At 49.6% G+C, this 23,158-nt stretch overlaps 6 protein-coding genes across 6 annotated transcripts; 1 reads left to right on the forward strand and 5 right to left on the reverse strand.

Moving 5' to 3' along the window:
• Window positions 1-1,057: 1,057 nt before the first annotated feature.
• STEHIDRAFT_116720 (uncharacterized protein) lies at window positions 1,058-10,950 on the reverse strand (the record flags this gene model as incomplete). The annotated part of the gene is made up of 15 exons (XM_007311639.1): window positions 1,058-1,302; window positions 1,357-2,376; window positions 2,428-2,707; window positions 2,729-2,758; window positions 2,807-3,085; window positions 3,142-3,444; window positions 3,508-4,539; window positions 4,605-5,207; window positions 5,255-5,281; window positions 5,405-7,312; window positions 7,371-7,445; window positions 7,509-8,089; window positions 8,110-8,151; window positions 8,220-10,610; window positions 10,668-10,950. 15 exons carry the CDS (start codon window positions 10,948-10,950, stop codon window positions 1,058-1,060), a joined length of 9,099 nt encoding a protein of 3,032 aa, XP_007311701.1.
• Window positions 10,951-12,113: 1,163 nt separating this feature from the next.
• On the reverse strand, window positions 12,114-13,777 carry STEHIDRAFT_173223 (uncharacterized protein). The gene is made up of 4 exons (XM_007311640.1): window positions 13,372-13,777; window positions 13,092-13,292; window positions 12,880-13,015; window positions 12,114-12,745 (listed from the first exon to the last, which is right to left on the reverse strand). The coding sequence occupies exons 1-4, from the start codon at window positions 13,692-13,694 to the stop codon at window positions 12,335-12,337; spliced, it is 1,071 nt and encodes a 356-aa protein (XP_007311702.1). The 5' UTR covers window positions 13,695-13,777; the 3' UTR covers window positions 12,114-12,334.
• A 366-nt stretch (window positions 13,778-14,143) lies between these two features.
• STEHIDRAFT_173224 (MFS general substrate transporter) lies at window positions 14,144-16,630 on the reverse strand (the record flags this gene model as incomplete). The annotated part of the gene is made up of 12 exons (XM_007311641.1): window positions 14,144-14,306; window positions 14,371-14,616; window positions 14,738-14,828; window positions 14,893-14,970; window positions 15,024-15,170; window positions 15,257-15,400; window positions 15,508-15,586; window positions 15,649-15,752; window positions 15,812-15,824; window positions 15,897-15,956; window positions 16,035-16,079; window positions 16,157-16,630. 12 exons carry the CDS (start codon window positions 16,628-16,630, stop codon window positions 14,234-14,236), a joined length of 1,554 nt encoding a protein of 517 aa, XP_007311703.1. The 3' UTR covers window positions 14,144-14,233.
• A 768-nt stretch (window positions 16,631-17,398) lies between these two features.
• Window positions 17,399-19,303, reverse strand: STEHIDRAFT_143290 (uncharacterized protein). The gene has a single exon (XM_007311642.1). It carries the CDS (start codon window positions 19,275-19,277, stop codon window positions 17,694-17,696), a length of 1,584 nt encoding a protein of 527 aa, XP_007311704.1. The 5' UTR covers window positions 19,278-19,303; the 3' UTR covers window positions 17,399-17,693.
• Window positions 19,304-20,275: 972 nt separating this feature from the next.
• STEHIDRAFT_116723 (uncharacterized protein) lies at window positions 20,276-21,159 on the forward strand (the record flags this gene model as incomplete). Its single annotated transcript, XM_007311643.1, has 2 exons — window positions 20,276-20,711; window positions 20,780-21,159. 2 exons carry the CDS (start codon window positions 20,276-20,278, stop codon window positions 21,157-21,159), a joined length of 816 nt encoding a protein of 271 aa, XP_007311705.1.
• Window positions 21,160-21,934: 775 nt separating this feature from the next.
• STEHIDRAFT_69794 (uncharacterized protein) lies at window positions 21,935-22,723 on the reverse strand (the record flags this gene model as incomplete). The annotated part of the gene is made up of 2 exons (XM_007311589.1): window positions 21,935-22,423; window positions 22,502-22,723. Coding segments are annotated over 2 exons (711 nt in total), but the record flags the coding sequence as incomplete, so codon positions are not given.
• Between the last annotated feature and the right edge of the window lie 435 nt (window positions 22,724-23,158).

Below are 23,158 nucleotides of genomic sequence, written 5' to 3' on the forward strand. Positions count from 1 at the left end.
TTTGGGACTCCAGAAGTGGCAAATAGTGTCACCTACCCTCACAACTTCTGACTTTGACGGCTCGGGAATTCAACTCCGCAAAGTCTTTCGAGGACGCGGATGTCCTTTGTTTCCCAGGTCGAGGATCGCCCAACAGGACAGCAGGATTGTTGGGATTTTGGATTTTGCGGTGCACCATAAATAGGTATATTTGGGTAATAAAGGTATGCTTCCTCTTTCGTTCTTTTCGCCCTTTCAGCATTTTGCTCCGCCCCTCCATGTAAAGCAGAGCACTCGAAGGCGATTTACACCGTCCATAATTTGAAGAATAAGTACTGTGGTATTCCGAGATGCTTCATTTGATCTGCACATCCTTCGGTTGCATGTAGAAAGAGAAACTCATATGGGGCGTGTTCGTGCGCTTAGTCGCTTCAAGACCCGGGCCCGTTAGTCGTGATCTTCCTCGTCCTGAGAACCTATATGCTCCTGGCCGTATGCTTTCGCTGCTATAACCGGCTCCTTCCAAAACTGTCTGACGCCTAGATGCTCATACGCATGTATCATCGCACATCGAGCCAATGCGTCTCGAGAAATGTTTGCAATATTTGTCTGTCGAAGACATGCGAAGCTTGCCATGTCTGGCGCACATCTATAACCAAATATTGACCATCCGTCTTCATTTATCCAGAACAAGTTGGGCTCTGGCGCCGCCGGGTTCTCAAGCGGTTAGTGAATGCTCTAATCAAACAACTTCTGAAGTCGATCTTCCTGCGGTAGATCTTCGTGAAGGATGTGGCCTTGAACAAAATTCGCGCATAAAACCGCTATGTCATACGTGCACGAAATGATATCTAAACTCGGATCAAATATTCTATATCATTGTGAGTCTTCCAAACCCAAACGTAACGTCGTACTGAGCTAGACGCAAAGTTGTTCGTGACAAAAATTCACCAACCCACAATCAATCTCCGGATGACAGCACCCTCAAGCTCCGAACCAGACCTGCCAGTAGGAAAGTGCCAGTGTAAGATCTTTGATAGTGTTTGCGTGTCAGAAATATAACTTACGAAACTATATATTACAGATCACTAAAATCCTCTTCCGACAACACGCGACCATGGAGGATCCTGCCCATATGCGTAGGCAAGAAACTCATCCCTTTCCGTCGTAACGCGAATAACTCCTTCAACAGCGGCACCGGACTCTCCTCGAATAGACACAACTTGCGCATCTCCCCGACCCGATTCTCCTTACGCACGAAACGGTCGTCGTTCATTGGCATCAACACGCGCCCCGGTCCTGCACTTGGTCCCGGTTGGAGGCCTAAAATCCGACAAAGATGTACGTACGTCTCATAACTATCGAGGTAGAGCTGACCCGACCACAACGCGAGTTGATGCCGCACGTTTTGCGAGGGAGGTTGCCATTCTTGGCCACGCAGCGAGGATGCACAGACGTAGTAAAAGGACAGATTGTCGATTGGCGACATGGACTCCATTACTCGTGGCTCGTAGAGATGCAGGCGTGTGAACTTGGTCGATCGAATGAGAGGAATGAGAAGGTTTGCCTCGTAAGGGCTCAAGGCCACAAATTCGATTGTTGGCTTCTTTCCGCGACGACCCTTGCCTTTCGCCCCATGGCCAAACGAGAGGATCCAGTTGAGTGGACGTTGGTATTCGGAGAGCATAGGAGTCTGCTGCCTGGACTCTCTCGTAGTCACGATGAAGTCTTGAGTTGCCCAGAGCTGTGGTGACCATGCGCCCATCGTTACGGATGTCGTGGTTGATCGCACGGTTGACATGATGGGGAGGAATGCTTGAGAATTCGTAGGCATAGTCCCTGTTTGGACGAGCAGTCGAACGTCGTCAATCAGGAAATGTGTCGCAGGTTGCAGCCCTCCTGGCCTTTCCACCAGTTGTTCCCTCTCTATTTCCTGGACCATCTCTACTTCTCTTTCATGCTCACGTTCTTCATCTGCATGGTTGGTTCTGGCCGGAACTACGGAGAGAAGCTGTAGTCTCTCCGACAGAGCAGGGAAATCGGATATGTCGTGATGCTTGGTGGAGGTCGTTGCATCTTGCCCATAGAGTTCCTCTAGCGCTCGTGCCTCAGGCTGTGCCCAACTTGATCGTAGGTGATTGAGATCGCCCTCCTGTGTGAGGTACATTGATTCTGCGCGCTTTCGATCGTAGTGGTCCATTCCCTGTCGTGCCCAATGAGGCATATGATGAAGAATGTCTTCACAGGTCTCGAGTATTGCCCATCGGAGGACGTCGATGATCTTGACCGGTTGGGATTGATGAAGTCCGCTGACCTCTCTGATGCGTCTGTCGACCTCCGGAGGAGCGCAAAACATGACCGATTGTCCATGACCGAGCTTACGCATTCTCATACACCCTATAGCAATCTTCAGAGGTATTCGGGGAATCGATGCACAAGAGACTTTACCTTGCACTAATCGGTCTTTGGTCACTTTGGGGCCTAAGGTTGTCGCTGCACGGAAATGGGATGGTAGTTTCAGGTCCGTTCCTCTTGTATGAGCGTCGTCGAGATATACGAGACACAAGTGCAGCTGCTGTGAAAATGGCGAAGAGAGCAATGACTCGACTGTTCCGTCTTGACTAAGTACTGCCAACTGGTCTGAATCGTCAAAGAAGACTCCTGCAGCGATGTCAGGTCTCAAAGTGAGCCATTGCCGAATGAGCTGCTCGTTCCTGAGCTCCAACATCTAGGTAAACAGTGAGCTTACATCCTCCGTGGGAGTAGATTGTCTATATACCTGTGCGCCAATATCGAGCAGAACCCTGACCTCCGGCTGTTCACGTACAAGAACCTCCAAGAAAGCAGATGCGGCCAGCGGTTGACGATTCTCGTCACTAATACAGATGTAGTGCTCGTTCTCGTGTCGTAGAACATAGGAAAGGACCTGCGCATTCGTCCCGACCTGTTCCACAGGGTCTCTCTGGGTGATGGACGTGGGCAGGAGGTAGCTACTATCGCTTGTTCCGCTGAAGCCGGTGGTGACATGGACTTTTTCCTCTGCGAGATCCCAGGCTGAAACACCAAGCTTGTGCGAATATTCCTTCCCTTGTTTGGGAAAGACAACCTGTCCGAATGTCAGTGACGTGAACCTTTCTACAAAGCGTGTTTATTGGCGCTCACCTTGTTCAAGAAGAAATTAATTGTCGCTTGATTTCTTTCAAAGAGAGGAACGATAGAATCCCTGAACCGCCGCATATCCTGTGAATTGACAGCCTTGTGATGCCGAAATTCGACTGGAGTTCTGTTATATCCTCTCTGTCGAACCCACTTCGCATATTCTGCAGCTGGGTTGTCGAGTGCAAGCAGGAGCTCAATGGACTCCGAAAGCTGTTCCTGGCTTAGACCCCCATGATAATAGCTCAAGCAAGTCAACCCCAATGCTACGTCCGGGTGGCCAAACTCGGCCCTCTGGCTTGGTACGTCCTATAATTTCAGGTTAATACTTTGTTCCATATTGCAGATGACAACGATAATATCTAAACGGACCTTTGCCTTGTATGGTACCGCCATAATTGAACGACTGTAGTCGGGACCATAATCAACTCTCCAACGTAGCCGCAATATATGCTCGAGGATTCCATGAGCCAGTAAACCGCGCAAGAGTAAGAGTCCTTTCCAGGATACCGAGCCGCCGAACTGTTGCTGGATGACAGTCCATTCCGTTTCAGATAGGTCAAATATTGTGAGGAATCGAAACGCAGCAGAGCGAATACTTGGGTTGGTGCTCATCCCTGGAAGAATGATGTTGTCGAGTAATCCATCCAATGCGTCATTCGCGATACATGTGGCGCAAGCCTCGAATGCTGATCTACCGGTGATTCTGGTTGAAGGAAAAGATCCTTCGACAGTCGATGACAGTTGGACTTCATTTGGGAATCGGGAATGGAGGGCCTTCGAACATCTTCGGACTCGCTCAAACACTTGTGCAATTGTAATCCAGCGATCGGGGCTATCATCAAGTGGTTGTTGCTGGCCAGATGTGTAGATGAGTTGGTATCGGACGTGAAGGAGCTCGTCACTCTCGTCCAACATGTCCCGAGAATGTGCTTTAAGCCATGTTTGCGTGTCTTGTAATATTTGAATAAGACCCGGAGAGGACCAAGACCGATTGAGGATTTGGTCCATGCACATCAGTCGAAAAGAGAGGATATGCTCTGGTTGAACCACGAGGACTCCTTGAGTGCATGCGCATTGCTGTAGTAGATCACGAATAAGTGTTGCATTGCGTTCCGAAAGAGGGGTGCGTCTTGAGAATGGCAAGTAAAAAATGCGACGATTGGCAAGCCCGGACATCCGACCAACCATGGTTTGAAACATCTGTCCTGCGAGAGATTTCAACACAACCACGCGGACAAGTTTCTTGGAATCTGCGAGGGTTGTGGCTGCAAGCGGGACTATCACGGATGACTTCCCTTCACCCATGTTGAATTGTAGAACCGTGCTGGATTTGGATGACGGAGATATCATCTCGCGGGAAATTCGCATTTGAACTGGGCGAGCCACAAAGCTGCCGTCCAACTGTTACACGAATGGTCAAATAATTATGAATATTGATCGATTTCTTTAATAAGATTCAGACGTACCTGTATCAACAACCAGTCGGGATCAGAATTGACGTTGTCTTCCTGAACAAAGCAACAGTTCTCTAATTCCATGGACAAACCCTCGGGATTTGGCTCCTGAGCAAGGGCCAGTAGTCGACATGAGTGCTGGTAATATATGACAGATCGTGCTAGGTAGGATAAAAGCTCGCTCCATTTCGGATCGAGGGTGCACTCTGACGTGGTGGCCAAGCAACGTAATATGATGCCTGGATGCAGACGTGGCCAGAATCCTGCCGTGCAAAGTATTCTCTCCGTTGTAGAAGTAGGAGACAGCCGCAGTACTATCTCTTTAGAGAGTTCTCTCACAGTGTTAAAGCACTCGTCGTGTATATAATGAAAGAATTTTTTCAATGGCTCATTAATGCCATTGATGCGACGGACAGGGTGTTGTAGGTTCCTCAATGCCTGTCTGCTGCTCTCTAAACGCTCTCCATAGAGCCGAAAAATTGGCTGCCTTTCATTGTCTATAAACTCTGACCCGAGTGTCTTCACGGAGGTTGTCTCGTCAGTATTACCAGGATGCTCAGCAGGAGACAAACTCCATATTCGAGAGAGCGTCGATTTGTAGACAGATGAATAGACCTTCGTGGCGGAACAATGGCGAGAGAATAGTGTGCTCCATGAGATACCTTTAGCGGAATGTCCATGATAAATTCCTGTGCGCGAACTGTAAAGAAATCGACAAGGGCCAGTTATGGAAGTGGTCGGGATGTAGAGACCACGAAGAGCATCATCGATTTTGAAACAATAGCTGCGGAGTTCTAGATTGTGTGACACACTCTCAAAGAAATCACGGAGAAGGAGCATTGTTTCAGATGTGGAAAGCCATTCTGCGTCTTCAAAAGAGAACGGAGATGAAGGTTCGGTACATGCCATTGTTCCAGTAAATCCTCAATCGCCATGTCAGCACGGAGGCGTCGCTGGTTGTCATAATACTCCTGCTGTGCACGTCGAATCACCTTCTTCTTCTTGATACCGGATTGTACTTCAACGTTCTTCGCAGGGCTATGCTCAAAAGTATTAAATTTCGAAAGAATCAGCGTACGAAGCTGATCATGAGTTGGTTCGAAGCCTCTCTTTAGGTTGTACTTTTCGTGGTATGGAGGATGTATGCGACGAAATATGGGCGCAGAAGCAAAGGCAAGCAGCGCAGGAATCAGCTTGCGATTGTCTTCAGACGAAAAAGCCATGGCCGAGAGTGAGAACAAAAGGTGGCACTTGATTGACTGAACACTGGTGGAATTCCGGAGGCTATTGTAGAGGCCTATCCACAAGGATTCGAGGGCTGGGTTTATCCACACTGCAGTGTAAGTTAATGAAATAGGGCGCCCAGAACCAGACATAGCATGGCACCGTTCGAAAAATGGAAGTATTCCACTATACTCGGCATCTTGGTATGATCCCTCGGAATAAAGCTGAATCTGCCTTGCTGCCGTGACAGCAGCAATGAAGTCCTCGGATGGGCTAGGATAGTCTCGAGAGACATATTGCACGTCATCTATTTCGTTCAATGAGAACTCTTTCAGGAGTGCTCGACGTGACGCACGCTGCTCAAGGAAAACAGATTCTTGAGTGATTGCATATGTGTTGCCACTTTCGAACCACCCGGCACCAGCGGAATACTCAGGAAATAGACTATGCAGAGATCGTGCAAAATCGAGGATGCCTTGAGAGGTAGAACGAAATGAAGTGTGTTGAGACAAGAAAGGGATATCTGACGACCAATGAACGCTCTGCATGACACGCATCCCAGTGGGATAAAAGGACCTAGACGGAGTGAGTGATCGGATTTTGAGTAGTAAATCAATATCCAACCGCCGGAGCTGCTGGAAAGATAAGCAGGCAGCGGATTTCAGTTCATTGAGAGCACATTCAGTGCCGGTCTGACCAGTCAGCGGGTCTGGGAGCGGGTGAGCATGGAGATAGACTTTGTAAAGTCGGCTAGTCAATTCAACATTGCCCACAAGGCAGCCAATCTCTGAGTCAATTCGGTACTCGTACCAACGAACTCGTCTCTCGAAGGTGGTACAGGTGTCAATCTCGACGCTGACGTGGTTTCCGTTGGGAGTCAAGCTCGTCTTGATGTCACCATGAGGTATCAGTACGCGTCGCGATCGTGGCAACAAAGCGGCATATGGGTCTTTCTCCCGAAGAATAAGCTGGTTTCGAAGCCCAATCAGTGTGCCCAAAGACTGATTGCTATCAACAATCATGCCGGGCAGATTCAATGACTCGAAGTCACCATCGCTACTCAATGCAAATGACAGTCGAAGCCTTGGGAGATCTACCACTATTCCAGATTCCTGATGATCGTGATCTGGTCGGAAGGTAATATTGATGAACTTGGAGTTCTCGAGGCGTGAAAATATCTCCGCGATTGTGCTGAATGTCTGTGTGTTGGCATCGACGAGGTATGCCCGCAAAGACCCAGTGGTCAAGATCATCGTCGACCGGCATTGAGAAAATTCCAGACGCCAAATTGCCGACGTCGAATCCCAGATACTGGCTAAGGGACGGAACTCGACCACTCCGGTTGACAGGTGAAGCCAATGCACATATTCCGACACAAGAAGTGTCGGAAAATCACCGTAGAATATGCTGTGAGGCAGGATGGCAAATATATCGCCTGTGATTGACTGCGCATGAATCTTGAGCACACCAGTCGGTGTATGGATGGAGAAAAATATCTGGAAAAGAGTGAGATTAAGAATTGGTATATATACATATGTAGCATTGTGTCCGCACCTGATAGCCATGAGTGTAATGCCGTGTTGAGAACTGCATCCCTGCCGTACTTGTCGGAATGATGTCTAACACCCTCTGTAAGATGAAGGTCCATGTCAGTATACAGCTATTCAAAACAACGGGTGTAATCCATCTTACCGATCCAAATAGTCGAATATAATCAGGATGTGATGTGATCTCTTTCGGGAGTCTTCCAAGGGGCCGTCCATTCATAAGGAAAACTCCCGTAATCAAATTGAATTTGACATCAGGGAAGGAATGAGAGTCTGAACTGATTGTCCTCAGTCCAAACCAGCGGGAGTTTGGATACAGTAGCTGGTGCCATTGCCCGAGTCCAGGTCGATATGCAGACCAGATGGATTTCAGAGTCATATCAAGGCCTCTGGAGTCATTGCGGATAAGACGGGTTATGAATGGTTCGAGACTATGCGCCAAGCGGTGATCAAGCCTAAGCATCCTTCCGAGCTCGGGTGAGCTCTGATCAAAGCCATATGTAAGGTGCATGTTGAGTTCAACAGAGCAAATCAGGATAGCAGAAATATCCTCTGGAGAGGATAATATGTGAAGAAAATCGCGCTGTGGATCGACGTCGAATGTAGCCCTGCATGTCATTGAGATTTCGCATAGTCGAATGCGAAGCTCTTGTACCTCATGGTCGTCCACTGTTGAGTGAAGTCTACTACCAAGTTCATGTAGCCACTGTAAGGTCATGCTCCGTGCTACACGAAGAGCAACATACACTGCTCTACAGACAGTGTCATCTCTATTGGAAGCCAAAAGCCTGCAGAGAAGAAATACTGTGCGCGAATGTCAGCGGAAAGCATGCAGCCAACACGGAGACGTACGTACCAGCGGTTCGAATCGTGTGTATCTCACTCCAACCAACCTTGGCGTGCTCCATCAAATGTCTGATTTCTTGGACAAGAAGTGATCCGAAGGCAGGCACAGCAAGCTCCGCATGCCAGCTTCTCTCACAGGCATCCTCAGAAAGTGGACCCAGCTGACATGCAGCTTGCATGAGTAAAATATGGACCTCCATTCGGTGGAAGGAGAGATTCTGTGTGCGAATCTCCCGCACAATGTTGAGCCATTGCAATAGCGGTCCACTCCGTAGACCAAGGAATGATATGTACTCGTGGATATTGAGATCAATGGGACAGTCATCTTGACTAGAGATGATCTGGTTCGCGGTATGGTCCGTTCCAGCGACCGCGTATTGAAGAGTGCGATAAGGACCAGTGTATGGGAGAAGCAATGTACAAAAGCAGGAAACATCAAAATCCGTGAAGGGTGCACAGGCCCACTCCTTGCCTGTCATGTCATAAAGGCGGAAACGCAAGCCATTTTTGACACAAACCTTGGACTCGTCCGCGGGAAGTGTGCAAGTCTTGTAATGAGCCTGCAGGAAGGATTTTGTCTCGGATGCCAAAGTCAAGCGGAAGGCAGAGTTGGAGGGAGGGATCGGAGCCTGATGTTTCTGAAGAGCACTATATTGCTGCAGTGTCAGATAAACGACCGCAGCTGACTGTGGAACATGTACCCTGCCAAAATCGCGAATGATAGCGTAAGTCCAGTGTCTCCAGATCGCAAAGACCGTCGGACAAGACAACTCGAACACTACTCGCTTAGCGTCGGGCTCATTTTCCGGAAGCGGCCACTCATGTACACTGATACGCATCACGGTCTCAAGCTCACAGCGAAGACAGTCCATAGGTTGTTTTTTCTTGCCCGTGTGACTATGTGTCATTTCGCGAGCCCTCTGTAAGTTATCCCGTGCCACTTCATTCGCAATTTCAAGGTCTCGATTCTTAGCCTCGCGTGCTAGCGTAGCGTCATTCACGATAGAGGCTTTTAGGTTCTGATGTAGGCTTGATTGGTCAAAGAAACGAACAGGAAACGCATCTTCTGACATTTGATCAGAGAAAATCGACATAAACCCTTTGGCATTTCTGTGGCGAGCCCGCAGATATCGTTCAATATGGCCAGCCCGTTCAATCAAGGCTGCCTGCCGGAGAAGAATTGGGTTCAGAGCGTCGGCAGGGATCTCGGGCGAGTATTCGGCAAGTAAAGGGATATTCTCGAGGGATTGCTTGTCGATTGCAACCCATAAGTCCATTATAGTCAGAAACATGATAGATAGGTCTTCGGGTTTAGAATGATATAGCCCCGCTGCATGGTAGGCATATATCGCAAGACAGCTGCTCAGTGTTTCGCAGGTAGCGACAGGATCGTGAGACGACAAGGACCAAGCGTCCAATTTGGTTTGTACGAGTTGCTCGAAGTCTAATAATGCTAGAACACAATCGTTTGCGATAGCTTCCTGGAGTGCACTTGGAGTGAATGACTGTCCCCCAGGGATGTCATGAAGACGTGGAGCTTCAGTTGGATGGAAGACGAATGGTATACCGTCCTGGGCACCATTACGCGAAAGCACATCCGTGAGGTAGCGGCGAGAATTAAGCAGCGAGATGTTCGTGTCGGCAGAAAAGCGCGGCCAAGGTATAGGTGATGAGAGAAGGTTATTGTGTTTTCCCTGTTCAGTTCGCCACCGAGCTCTCATGAGTTCTTCAAGGGCATCTACAACATTCTCGACCCCTTGTAACAAAGTATCTGGCGCAGAAGAGCCTAGTTTGTGCACCCGATATGCCACCTTAGCTCTGGCGGAGAATAGTAGGGCGGTGGTAAGACCGTCGCGATAGAACAACCATAACAGCTTGGTCTGTAACGAGATCATGAATTCTTTATATAGATTGGCCACAGGGACCGACGTCTGCAAGGCAACACGAATAACGAGCCACAGGGGCGACCTACGCCATGGCTTGAAGGCATTTTGCCACAGAACATCGTCTGCGATACGTTTCGTGATACGAGAGACTTCGGCTTCTTCGCCTAATCCAAGCAGAATCCCCATCAAGAGCTCAGAAATATAGCGCGGATGCGCCGTACTGCGTTCCTCGGTAACGAAAGAGCCCGCCTTCTTCGTCGTGGGAAGTGAATCTAGCTGGTCGACGTCCATTTGGACGAGAAAGGAAGCAAGATTCTTGAGAAATAACGGCTCGGTGGCCACATCGAGCGGAACATCGACGGCGGGACCAGGGTAGGAGCGGATAAGCTTTCCCGTAGTCTTCATGACGGCCTCCGGAGGTGGAGATACCTCGAATACCTCGAAGCGGGCTACATCTTCCAGCTTTCGGATGATCAAACCCGCATTCTGAGCGCGGATGTGCATTACCAAGGTATCTAGTACGACAAACAAATCAGTCCAATGCACCAACGTCGAGCAGATGAGTTACGCACCTCCCTGAACCATTCCCATCATATCGGCTGTAACATCATCTTGGTTAAGCGCCTCAGTGTAACGCTTGAATAGTTCAAGCATTTTGATGATCGCAGACCATCGCTCGGTGTACTCTGCGGAGACAAGCGACAAAAAATCTACGGCCGCTTCATGGACCAGAGACGCGAGCGCGATATTATGGATATCTCTGGCATCGTCGCCTTCGTCCTCCTGCGGCAGCTTGGGTGGAAGAAAAACATGATTGAGAATATAAAGCAAGTCATCGCGGCTTGGAGTGAACATGGTGGTGGGGATGTGAGGGGGTTGTCAATGCGAACGCAGACGTGTCCCCAGTTTTGCTGATGAGTATCAGGCGCTCCTGGAGGCACGGTACTGCCCCAAGCCAAAAATACAGGCAACACGCGATTCAGGTCAGGCGTTTCATAGCCATTTGTTCTACCCAGAAAGGCTAGTTCTGAGATAGGCTCCCATGAAGCGCCACAAGAACTGTGGACATGAACAAAGCACGGAAGGAGAGCTCTTCCGAGGCACAACCTAGTTTAAAAAAAGGAGTAGATGACGCAGCTTCAGATACCATGAGGAAGGACTTCAGATGCACCCAAGATGTGGAACACGACGGGGAAACCACTATTTAGAGCCCGCTAAAGTGGAATCTAAACATTGGTCAAAATATTATATATGGATGCCAATTTAGCGCTCTCTAAAGCAAAGCTTTAGCGAGCTCTATAGTGAGTTCCATTGATTATTCTCTGAATTACCTTTAGAGGGTGCTAAAGAGATTCGGGGTTGCCACATAAGGCAAGCCCGAGGTGCTCGACAGCCTTTAGCGTCCTCCAAAGTCAATCTTCAGCGTTTGTACGGCATTTCTAAAGAAAATGCATAGAGTCGCCTTTGGAGGTCTCCAAAGTTTCTCTTTAGTACTTCCCAAGGCGGAGCCCATATATAATATATAGAAGTTACTTTAGAAACACCTTTAGAGCACTCTAAATAGTGGTTCCCTGGCCGTGGAAACTGAAGAGATTGTGACTGTGACAGCGTAAGGAACGAATGTGCTGGAGGAAAAGTTGGTCGCCTCAGGTCACGGTTTCGGGCGAAGAGAGGAATCAGAAACTTTGAGCGCTGAGATCCGAGAGCCGAGGTCGGCCATAAACGTATCCGAGTAGTACACAAGTGCAAGCTGAGTGAGGAAACTCGAGATGAAGCTGGGAGAAAGAAAAAATGTCAAGTTTGTCAACGAGCCGAACTTGAACGAACACGGCAACCGCCGTTCGTCGGATGCCCTGATTCGTCGCCACTTGAAGCTTGAAGGCAGGCAACTCAGGCGCCACAACCCCTATCCTTTGCGCTCACTGCACTGAAGTTTGAACGACAACCACTTCTGTCTTCGTCGTCAATATTCAATGCCCGCGTGGAATAATATTTGGCATTGCCACTCATCATTCAACGCATCGTACAGTATGTATAACCAGAATATCTCGTCGTATATTGATCGTGACCATGCATCAACCCTAGGTGTGCCGCACAAAGGTATCAAACCATCAGGAAGCCAACACGGGGTCTATGAGCCAAGCGGTTCAAAATCCATATCCAAAGCCATATACATACCCCATGAAGTAACCGTGTATCTCACCAACACCGCCACCCTCATGCACATATTTTCAACCACTCACATAACCAAACACCCCTCCTTCTCCCTCATCTTCCTATACGGATCCTCCCCACCCGCCGTCTCACCCGGATGGATCGCACCCGGCATACTCGAACTCCCCGGATCAGCCTCCTCCTTCCCCAACAAACTAGCCCTATCCGCCTCCTCCCTCGCTTTCGGAGAACTCGTCCTCTCCAGCTCCTCGCCGTCCATCTCCTCGACGCCTATCTTCCCACTCCCGGACTGTTCGGCCGCGCGGTGTCGGGCGGCGTCATCGAGGACTTCGGCTTCGACTTCGGCTTCGATGTCGTCGGGGAGTGCGTCTATGATTTTGGAGAGACCGAGGGAGGCAAGGCGGAGGAGGGCGTCGGAGTAGGGGATTCCTTTTGATTTGGCGAATCTGGAGACGCCGGTTACGACTATTGGGTTCTGTAGATATGGAGGGAATTAGCGGTGAAGGTGGGGAGAGCAGGGAGATCAGACGAGGGCAGAGCGTCAGTGTTGGTCACTTTTGTATTCGAGAGCTATGGCAGAGAAGGAGGCAGCTCGGCGAGTCAGCGTACCTTGAGACCTTTGTCAACGAGAATAACGACGTCTTTTCCGTGCTTCTTCACGATCTTCTTGATCCCGGGCGAACTTGTGGTAAGCTCGGCCTGTGCACGGTCAAAAGATGACGATACGGCAACGATCGCATGTTCACTGGATACATCAAAACAGGTTACTAATAGCTTCATTTCACGATTGACTGGTGGATGTCACGGAGAGATAGGCGTACCCAGCAGCACGGATGACCTGCGCAGCCTTACGAGCCTGCTCTTCGAAGGCAGCATTGGAGCCTGGTGTACTCGTTCCGTCTTTACCAGCCTTGGTGGGTGTCGAGGTACCGTCGGAAGTCCCGTCCAACTTCTTTGCCTTACTCGCGAGCTTCGTCCCCGCACCAGCAAAATGTCTATCTAGAACAACGATCACATCGTCCCTAACCATGTCGAATCAAAGCGTTAGAGACTTGCCCCTATCCCACCAAGCACAAAGTGACGAATGAAGAAAACATGTACTTCGACGCCCCAATCATTTCCAATACCTCCTCTCCACTAGCTAACAGCTTCCTCGCACCGCCTTTAAACGTCGTCCCCACCTTCACGCCAGGGATCAACGCCTCGCCCATCAACCACACAGGCGTCATCCCGATCCATGTCTGTGCGTAGGCTGAGAACGCCCGTTTGCCTGTGCCTGACCTATTTACTTTGGGACGGTCGGCTTCCGGTGAGAGTTTCGATGATTTGGACGAGGACTGGGATTTGGAGTCGAATGGATCGTTGGTGTTGGAAGAGCCAGAGTAGGATGGTGGTCGCGATGGTGATTTCTTGTCGGAAGACATATCGTAAAAGTCCAATAACGGATTGTTCTATGTTTCGGGACGAGCTAGAGATCAAGGTGGTAGGAAGGGGGAAAGTGGGCGACGAGAGGGATGGAAGTTGGGTCTTAAGTTATAGGAACGAGTGTGGCGCTGTGCTTTGAAGTGGCTGTTGTCTTCCGCCGAAGCCTGACGTCATTTCAACCAACCCCACAACGACGCATTGACGACGCAAGAAGGAAAGCTGCTTTACGCCACACGGTGGCACTACGCTAAACATAACCAAACGTCAACTCCTTAAAGATCGAGATTGATACTAAAGCATCTATATGTTTTGGTATGGAAGCAGTATCAAGGTCAACTGCCACATCATACTCTTCCCGGTCATAGGGGTCCGAGTCGAGCACAACTCACGGAGTTGTAGAGATCAATACATAACTGCACCGTGAACTTGAAGCTCTACTTGTAGTCTTGTACGACTGTAATAAGTCAGGACGGTGTATTTTGTGTAACTACGCGTCGCGTGGCAAACGTAGCAGCCAATAGAACCCCAATGAACCCGCTCAATCCGCCCGCCTATGCGCCCTGGGAATGAGCATCCATATCCCAACCAGAACGCCCATCATCGCAACAACTCTTTGGTAGCCGAACAAAAAATCAATCCCCGCAGGCAACGAAAGCACAAAATAAAGAGACTCACAGCGGCTGCAAACTCTTAATCCCAAACTTCGCAGACAACACACCCGTGACCAACGGTATGATAGCACTTCCAGACTGACCGACAGCCGCAATCCAGCCGATCGAGCCATTGAGTAGCCAGCGCGGAATGACTCCCTTTGCCTGGTTGACGAGGATGGGGTACATTGGGCCCATGAGGACACCAACGAACGAAATCGCAACAGCATTTTCGATGAGGCTGGGTACGATCCAGACGGTGATTTCGAGGCTGTATTGAAGTCAATAATGGTGAGTTGTATGCAACATGGCTAGCAGCATAAGGGTAGTGCAAGTCGCGATGATACAAAAAGAAGGGTCGCATTATAACAGAAGGAGCAGAAGATACGTACCCAATACAAAGGATAGCGTATAAGAAAAGAGCTGTGCGCTCGCCGATCTTCTTGTTCAGCCATAGGAGAATTAGTCGCCCGGCAGTGATTCCTACACGAACTCTCAGTCTAGGCAAGAGTTCAACTACGAAGAACAAAGTTCGTCGCATGCTTACCGCCAAAAAATCCAGAAGAGATATACCCCGAGCTCGCGCCACCTGACCTTTCTTGGATAATGTAGGTGACGATCCAGCCTAGGAGTCCATTAGGGTAAGGGGACGCAGAAAGGTGGCAGACGAGGACTTACCCCCAAGCGTAACCTCGGTACCGACATATACGAGTGTAAAGATCGCAAGCGCGTGAACGACCTTCATACTGAGTATCTGCCTGTACTTGCCACTCTCGCGCTCGGAGTTAACCTCGCTTGCTGGGTGGCCTTCCTCGGCCATACATTCTGGAGTACGGGTGCATCCCGAGGGGAATCAGAAATGTGATCAGAGGAATGTAAGACTTCGTTCCGAGAGCCCAAACAGAACTCACCGTCTAGCGTCCGGCCTTTGAACACAAGCGCGAGGACGACCGTGTTGGTCACCGCTATCCCAAGCGAAATGATGAAGTGGAACGTCCAGTGATACACCTGCGAGAAGTGGGTAGCCGCAAGTGGTGCTGCGAATGCGCCGAGACCTGCAACACCATACATTCAAATTGAGTTCTCATTGAGATGCGGCACGAGGATCACCAGGAGCATCCAACAGAGACGATAGAGGTGCTGAGAGGAAGGAAAGACGAACCGTAAAGAGCATGCATAACTCCGAGCTTCCGTTCTATGTGTTTATTAGAGTTGCCGACAAAGGTATTACCACCCGCTAGCTATTTAACGGTTATCCACAGTTCTCAGAAGAGAAGGATGTGTGAAAGATGTTGAAGCTTACCTGTAATGCGCCTCCAAATCCTCCAACACCATATGCCACGACACGCACAGCGAAGGGGCCTTCTGGAATCATCATAGCGTAGCAGACAGTTTGAAACAAAGAGCCTGGAGGAAAGGTACCTGCGTTAGTCAGAGTCAAGCATAAGGGTGGTCATGAGACGAACCGAAGACCATGACCTATAGGAAACGGAGTTTATGATATAGAAATATCGGAATTGTACAAGTGAGGAAGGAGTAAATGGATCGTACCTTCCCAAAACCGAATTTACTATCGAGATGAACGTTCAGAGCGGCGCCAGCGAGGAACCCCTGTGACATGGTGTTCAAGTCAAAGGGTGCTCCGCGCGCAATATATACCGAGGATAAGAAGTATCGTAGGGCACTCACAATAGCGGTCGACACGAAAATGAGAGAGACGATGGCGAAACCAATCTACAGCGACAACATACCAGCGCGTGTGGCTATCAGCCCCTTCGAAGCTGTCAGACGATCGGGAAAGCACGACGTACGTGATACACAGACTGCACCCTTGGAAGCAATGGCCCTGCCGTTCCATCGTTCCAACCTTGCAAGAAGAAACACCAACAGATCGCAGCGAAGTGCAACCTAGCATACCACCTGTATTTCGACGACTGCTTCTCACTCGGTCTACCCTGCTCCTCCATCTCCGGCGACTCATCCCCGCTCGGTCTCCCAGCCTGCCTAGAAGTTATGCCCTCTGAGCCGATACCAGCTTCGAGAACGTTCCGCGATAATATGTGTGCAGCTGGTGGAGGTGATGTTGAGAGTTCGTAGGATTCAGGAAGGGGTGGATGGGGATCTAAAGGGGAGGAAGACGTAGGGTTTTCTTTTCCGAAAAGCGCTCGTCGTGGTGGACGAGACGACTCGAGTTCATGACGCCCATGAGCTTCGCCGATGTCTTGCTCCTGGTGGAAGATGATGCTTGTTGTAGTAGAGCCGGAGTCTTCTGTAGATGAGACCATGATGGTAGAAGGAAAAAGGGGGACAACATGTACAGAGTAACGCACTAGTGAAGGGAATATACTGGTCCGTGCACGGCGAAGCCTCGGCGTAGAAGTCGCAATTTCTACTCACGAACTCTTCAAGAGAGCTTCAGTCTCATGACATGCTATGATAAGGTTGTGCTGCCGATGACTCAGGTCAGGAATCCGTCGTTTCTTGGTATAGAGTACGTCATTGCGGGTTCACGAGGACGGTTGACGTCCCATGAATGCCAGTGTGTAGACAAAGAGGACACATTAGACCGTATCTGCGAAGAATTTTTTGACCTCGCTAGAGCCCAACGGGACTCGACGATTGGTCCGATCACCGTTTTAAAGTCGTTTTAAACGGTTGTAGATACGGTCTATTATCGAGTGGTGGGAGAGCCCGATAACTACGATGGTTTTGTAAGAGGTCATAATATGTTTGATAGATCGTGATGAGCCTTTTCTGCAACAGTCAACGAGAGTCGCAAGTAAAGTTCGAGACGGGAGGATACGAGGAGTCCGAGTCGCCGGCTTGGATTCAGAAAGGTTAGAGTCCAGTAAAGGTGAACCCAAGTGTCTCTCCTCGTGATACGTTCATCTCGCGGTGATGTGAGGACGCTCAAGTGGAGGGAGGGTGTTCGTTGAGCCAGGTGGTAGGGCGCGCGCTGAAAGCTTGAATTTATCGCAGCTCGGTCGCTACATATTCATTCCCACGCTACCAGAGCGATTACATAACCCACAATTGACGGAGAGGTTGAAGGGAATGCTGGACTGAGAAGGTGTGACCTTACACCTCCGAGCGAGAAAAAAACCGGTTCAACGGGGGCACAGGAGTCCTATATAGTACAACACAAAACAAAGGATGTACACAGAGAAGGAAAACACGCCGAAAACTGCTGAAACCCCCATCAAGAAGTACAGAGCGACACGAATTTTACAAACATACACAGGAATACAGATAACAAGAAGGGCTAGAAAATCATACGAGCCTGAAACCGAACAATTACAGTAGAAATACATGGAGCCCAAGTTTTTAAGACATCATTGACCGTCCGAATCACGCGAATAAACAACACTTGTCAGTGCGTTCAAACGACAACTCCAAGCCTCTCCTCACGAAGTCCCTGAGGATGTACCTAACGGTTTCCTTGACCACATCAAGAACGAGTAACACATTGATAGGTGACGGTGCCTGATCGTTCTCAATCATCCGAACATGAATCCTTTTCAGTTGCGCACAAGGGAAGAACGGCCCCGACCCGTTAGACCTCTCGTCCTCGTCGTAAATAGCCGCACCCCCGTCTGGACCATACCCACACCTGTCACCGTCGAGCAAAAGCGTGAGGTGATTCAACGTCTTCGGAAGAATATCCGGGTGAAGGCACATATACCCTGCCTCCATCGACAATACCACCTCCTCCAAGGCAGGGCCCGAGGTCGTAATCCGTAGCCCGAACCCATCCGCCCTCGGCCACATCACTTTGCACGTCTCATATAACATCATGAGAAACATAGCGTTCGACTCGTCCAGGTGCATCCCTATGCGTTTCACGCCAGGGCTGAACATCCTCCAGAACCTGATGAACAGCGTCGGGTCGCGATGAAGCCCTTCGAACCCTATTTCGACGGTCTCGATTTCAGGCCTCTGCGGTGCCAGTGGGAGCGTGGCAGACCGATACTGTGGAAAATGACGCTCGACGAATGTTGCGATGCTAGGAGAGGAAGTGGCGTTCGGGCAACCATAGAACGAAAGAGTGGTGAGTGCCGGGCAATCGAGTGCGGGTAGAAGACGTTCCATTATCATTTCCATTTCGACGCCGAGACGAAGATGGGAGAGATAGGGAAGTGTGAGTGGGGGAGGAATGGTGAAGGAGAGGCCAATAGTTTTCCCGAAATCGATGTGGGTCTGGATGTGGAGCTTTTGGAGGTGAAAGCAGCGCGATAGGACGTCGACGATAGAGTAGATGTGGAATGGGCTCGGATTGTCGTCTTTGATGTAGAGGGTTGTTAATTGGGACCAGGGGAGTGAAGAGTTTTGAAGAGAGAGGGCGGGGAGGGCGACGGAGGTCAGGTGTGGTGCGGTTTCGGAAGTGAGGGAGAGTTCGACATCGTCGGCAACGGTGCCGGAAAGAGCGAGGAATTCTAAGTGTGGGAGATTCAGGCCTTTGATATCGAGGTAAAGTGAAGGGTGAGAGTCGACGTTGGGCGTGTGAATTCCGACGTTCTTCCAACGCTGGGATTGCAGCAGAAGAGCATCGATAAGTGGGCGAAAAACTGTGACAATAGCCCACATATCGCGCTCTGACCAATTCTGAGACGATTTAAACTGAAGGGTGTAGGACAATGGAAGGGATTGTGACCGATCTAGCCATAGCGTGAGAAGAGGTAACCAGTTCGTGAGCCCATCATCAGTCCTTCTTTCAGGCGCGACGGTCAGGGAGAGGTGCGTCCAAAGATCTGGGGTGCAAAGTGCGACGGCTCGCCATTGACGAGAAACTGAAGCTAGATTCATGGGTGCCTCATTGATTAGAGGTTTTGCGGGGCCACCTTGAACAGACCAGAGGAAGAACTCCGCGAGGAGCTCCGGTGGCGCGCGAGAGAATGTGAATGACGTCGAGCATGGCGCTGACGAGGAAGACATGCCAGAGCTGCCGACCGATATGCTCGCTTTAAACAATTCATGACAGTTGCGGGTTAGCAGCAAGACTGAAGAACAGAGCGTGGACTGTTGCTCACTGTACGAAGGTGGAGAGAACACGATCGATCAGAGGCGTGAGAGTACGCCAGATGTCAAAGAGCTCTACCCCTAACCCTACCTTATGTATGTACTTCCTTCCTTCCTTCCTTTTCGTCCAATTTCCATCCCCTGCCTCGGAACTTCCTCCGATGAATATCTTCTCGTCTCTGTGCCTCGGAATACCTGGTCTCAATGGGATGTAAATTCGAGGAATCTGAATCGAGATCTCACAGAGGACGGCGAAGACGCCTGTTCCAAGAATAGTCACCCTCCTATGTTGGACGAAGAGAGACAGGTATCGAGAAGTATGATGGTTGTGCAGCAGTCAACGGTACAGGACCAGCCCTAGTACTTATTTAGCACCTTCGACGACCATAGAAAGCACCTCTAATGGGCGTATCGCACAATATTCGACGACCCAAAAAAGCAAGTGGGTTTAGTCCCTTATTTCTGCTCATTTTCTTCGTTTGTATAGCAGGTATGTCAATGAAGCTTCAATTGTCGTATCATCTATGCTCTGGACTCCGAGTCCTGTATGTATCCGAATGATTCGGGAGCATGAAAGTCGCTAGTCTATGTCAAGAGTTTTGCGCACTGGCAACTTATCATTGTAGCACAGTGCCGTGCTTCAAGGACCTTGGAGAGTAGCCACGGACTCCTGACTGGCCATGAACATGCCTATCATGGCTTCAGTGAGCTGTTCATCTATCTTTATTTCCGTGCTGTGCGGGCCTCAGCCCTTTGTTCATCTTGTGTCTGAACACGTATCTATCACTCGGGTCATCCCGAACGTCTTTGTTCCCTTAGAACGTTGTCGCTCCATAGTCCTGCATATAAAAGTCCAAAGCATTCTCTCTCTATGACGCCAAGTCTTGATTCTTCGCCCACCATCTCATCTGATCATGCACCGAAATCTCATATACAACTTCTCTCGTGTTCTTTTCCAATTCCCCTACGGCTACCAGGACTTCTCCTTCATACCCGTTTATGCACACGACTCCCTCTCCCGACGTCCCTTCTTCACCGAAGCGATATCCTGTCCTTCCTTGGCTCAGATCTGGAATCGCATTATCTGGCTCCTCAGGAACGACGAAACGATGGCGGTCAATGTTTATGCTTATCTTCTAGAAGAGGCGGGAGTCTACATCGTCTCATCGAAGTTTAAGCGTGCACTTGAGAATTTCGCTACTGGGCCTAAGAGGTACGGGTTCTGTTTATTGAAGAGGATTGGCGCAGTGAAGACGGAGTGCGTGGAGAAGCCTGTGGGCGTCTTTAGTAGTGTTAGGGTGTTATGTCTGGACAAGGATATGATAACTGCTTTGGAGGGTGCTCCCGATCGTGAGTGAAACCTGCGTTTCGATTCGTCCTTTTACGACAGCACACAAGCTAATACGATCTGTACGTAGAGTATCCAGAGGAGTTCCGTCTTCGTCTGCGTTTTTATGTTCTGAACATCCTCCTAAGCAGTGTCCTACAAATCTTCCTCGATGAACTACATCCAGACAAAATAACCCCAGCGCTGGAGCTCAATCGGATAACACTAGACCACAACAAGATGCAACGTCAACAAAATGCGTTGACAATCGAAGAACGGCTCTGGGGCGGGAAAATATACCTCGGGATTCAGGAGAATACGTGGGATCGAAAGAAGAGGGTTTGTTTTGGAGGTATGGTCAGGGATTGGAAGGACATACAGAGCGTCGCCGTGAACCACGACGTGACTCAGGCTGAGGTCATATCCTCTAACGGTGGGTTGGGAAACACGACTGAATTCACTGGGTGGTGAAGTATAAGTAAGTTTTTTTGTGTTCGGTTTTGTGTGTCCAACTGCCTACCTCTTGATAAACTGACTCCTTGTGATATCCTGCCGGGATGATTTTCAGGCTCTCTGCTCATGCGATCATGGTTAGACTTCGACCGGGTACCTCCAAGATTTTATTCACTGGACATGAGCGGTCAGCGTCATCTTGTCTATTGGAACGAAGCATGCACGGAGTTTGAGGTCCGCGTTGTCCCAACGATCATAGGGCCTCTTTATGTGCAGTTTGCATGTTGAAGATCCCGGAGCACTCGAGCTATATACAGCTCCGATAGTTCTCTATATAAAGCAAAATATTTGCGACCTCATATTAGGATTGTTTCTTGCGCTGTCCGTCTGCATACCATTGCTCCACGGTTAGTTGCGACAGATACTCATCGTTTCCGTGATGCTTACTTGCCGCCTATGTTCTATGCATCAAATTATCGCTTCACAACTGTCTCTTTTGATTTTCGGCGTCTGCTCACCAATTATACCTGCAAAACAACCACTCAATCGTGTCTCGTCCAAAACAAACTCGAAGTAATCACGCATTCCTCCACTGAATTGAAGAGAGTTCTACTGTTTGATGCCTCTCTCAGTGACAATAGTCGACGAGTCATAAACGCAACAAAATGTGCAGCAAAGCCGCCCTCTAAACTTGCTCTAAACCGCCCTTCCGAAAGTTGCAGATTTGAATATTTTCGAGGGGATCCGGGGCACGCCATGCCAAGATGCGAAAGTAACCCGAAGGAATGACCATTCATAAGCGCGCAATACGAATGTCGACTGCAGACTCAGGCTCTTTATCGAGAAAACCCACGTCCTGCCACTTCTCAATCCACCTCGTTGCATTATCCTGTGTCAGAGGCGTCGCCTCCCCCATTACTCTCGAAGCCTTCTTCGTGTTATCAACCGCCACAATCGGCATATTGAATGCACCAAACCCCTTCCCCTTACCTTCAATCGACACTGGGATCTCGAACATAATCCCACGCATCATCGAAAGAAGACGTACAGCTGGATTTCTTTTCCTTTCTTCTTTTGTACGCGTAGCCGGTATGCTGGCTTCGAGTCTCTCTAACCATTCAGACCGAGAAACAGTGACAAGTGAAAGTCTTGTGGCTATGGCGTCCATGATGAGTGCCCCAGAGACGGGGTTGGGATGGGCGATGTGTGCGAGGGGTAGAGTTGTCCCGAGGAGGTCGATGATGGCTGCTGCGGCTATGTCTGCAGGGATCCACGTAAGAACCTGTCGGAAGAACAGGTCATCAGCGCAACCAAGTACGAACGAACAGCAGAAAATCAGATGCTAAATGGAGTGGCGTACGCGGTCATCCGTAGGTAGACATCCAAGATGCTGGCTCGACTTCACTATCATGGGGAACCACTCGTGCGTCTTCCACAAACCATTGACACTTCCACAAACTTGACCTATACGAACTACAGTCGCATTGAGTGCCGTCTGCTGCAAGGCCTTTTCGATGATCGACTCCACGACCCATTTGGATTCTCTATATCCTTCACCGACGATTGAAGTTGGATCTGAAATAAATGTTTCCGGTAGAGGCGTCGGCTGTGTTATGCCTGGAGTTTGGTGTTTTGTCAGCGCCGTCCGTCAGGAGGTCAAGCACACGTTCTCAAAAGTGAAAGCCCGAAATTGATCACCTGTTGTGACTGCGAGCGAGGAACAGAAGAGAAGATGTGGCACACGCTGATGGGGCGATCTCAGGCATATGTCTATGAGGTTTCGGACTCCTGCGACGAGAGGTTCGAAGACGTATAGCGGAGGCACGAACTCTACGCGCCAACCATTGATGATGATTGATGTGAGGCTACTGGAGACCTGATTGATCGCCAACGAGTAATTGGCTGATATGCAGTCGGGATGGGAAAGAATGCGTACTTCACCGAAGACAGTATCCAGTAATCCCAGAGTTAGACGTGCTGTATCTCCTTCCAACAGCACCAACTTCTCCGAGTATGC

The sequence above is a fragment of the Stereum hirsutum genome (genome assembly GCF_000264905.1).
Source record: "Stereum hirsutum FP-91666 SS1 unplaced genomic scaffold STEHIscaffold_29, whole genome shotgun sequence".
Taxonomy (NCBI): domain Eukaryota; kingdom Fungi; phylum Basidiomycota; class Agaricomycetes; order Russulales; family Stereaceae; genus Stereum; species Stereum hirsutum.

What these genes read in the sequence shown, in the direction of transcription:
- STEHIDRAFT_173223 (XM_007311640.1), bottom strand. Translation starts at nt 13,694, where the DNA reads ATGTCTTCCGACAAGAAATCACCATCGCGACCACCATCCTACTCTGGC. An exon ending in GAAATGATTGGGGCGTCGAA is followed by an intron (nt 13,293 to 13,371) that starts GTACATGTTTTC and finishes CGACATGGTTAG; the next exon opens with GGACGATGTGATCGTTGTTC. An exon ending in TCGTTGACAAAGGTCTCAAG is followed by an intron (nt 12,746 to 12,879) that starts GTACGCTGACTC and finishes CCATATCTACAG; the next exon opens with AACCCAATAGTCGTAACCGG.
- STEHIDRAFT_143290 (XM_007311642.1), bottom strand. Translation starts at nt 19,277, where the DNA reads ATGTCTTCCTCGTCAGCGCCATGCTCGACGTCATTCACATTCTCTCGC.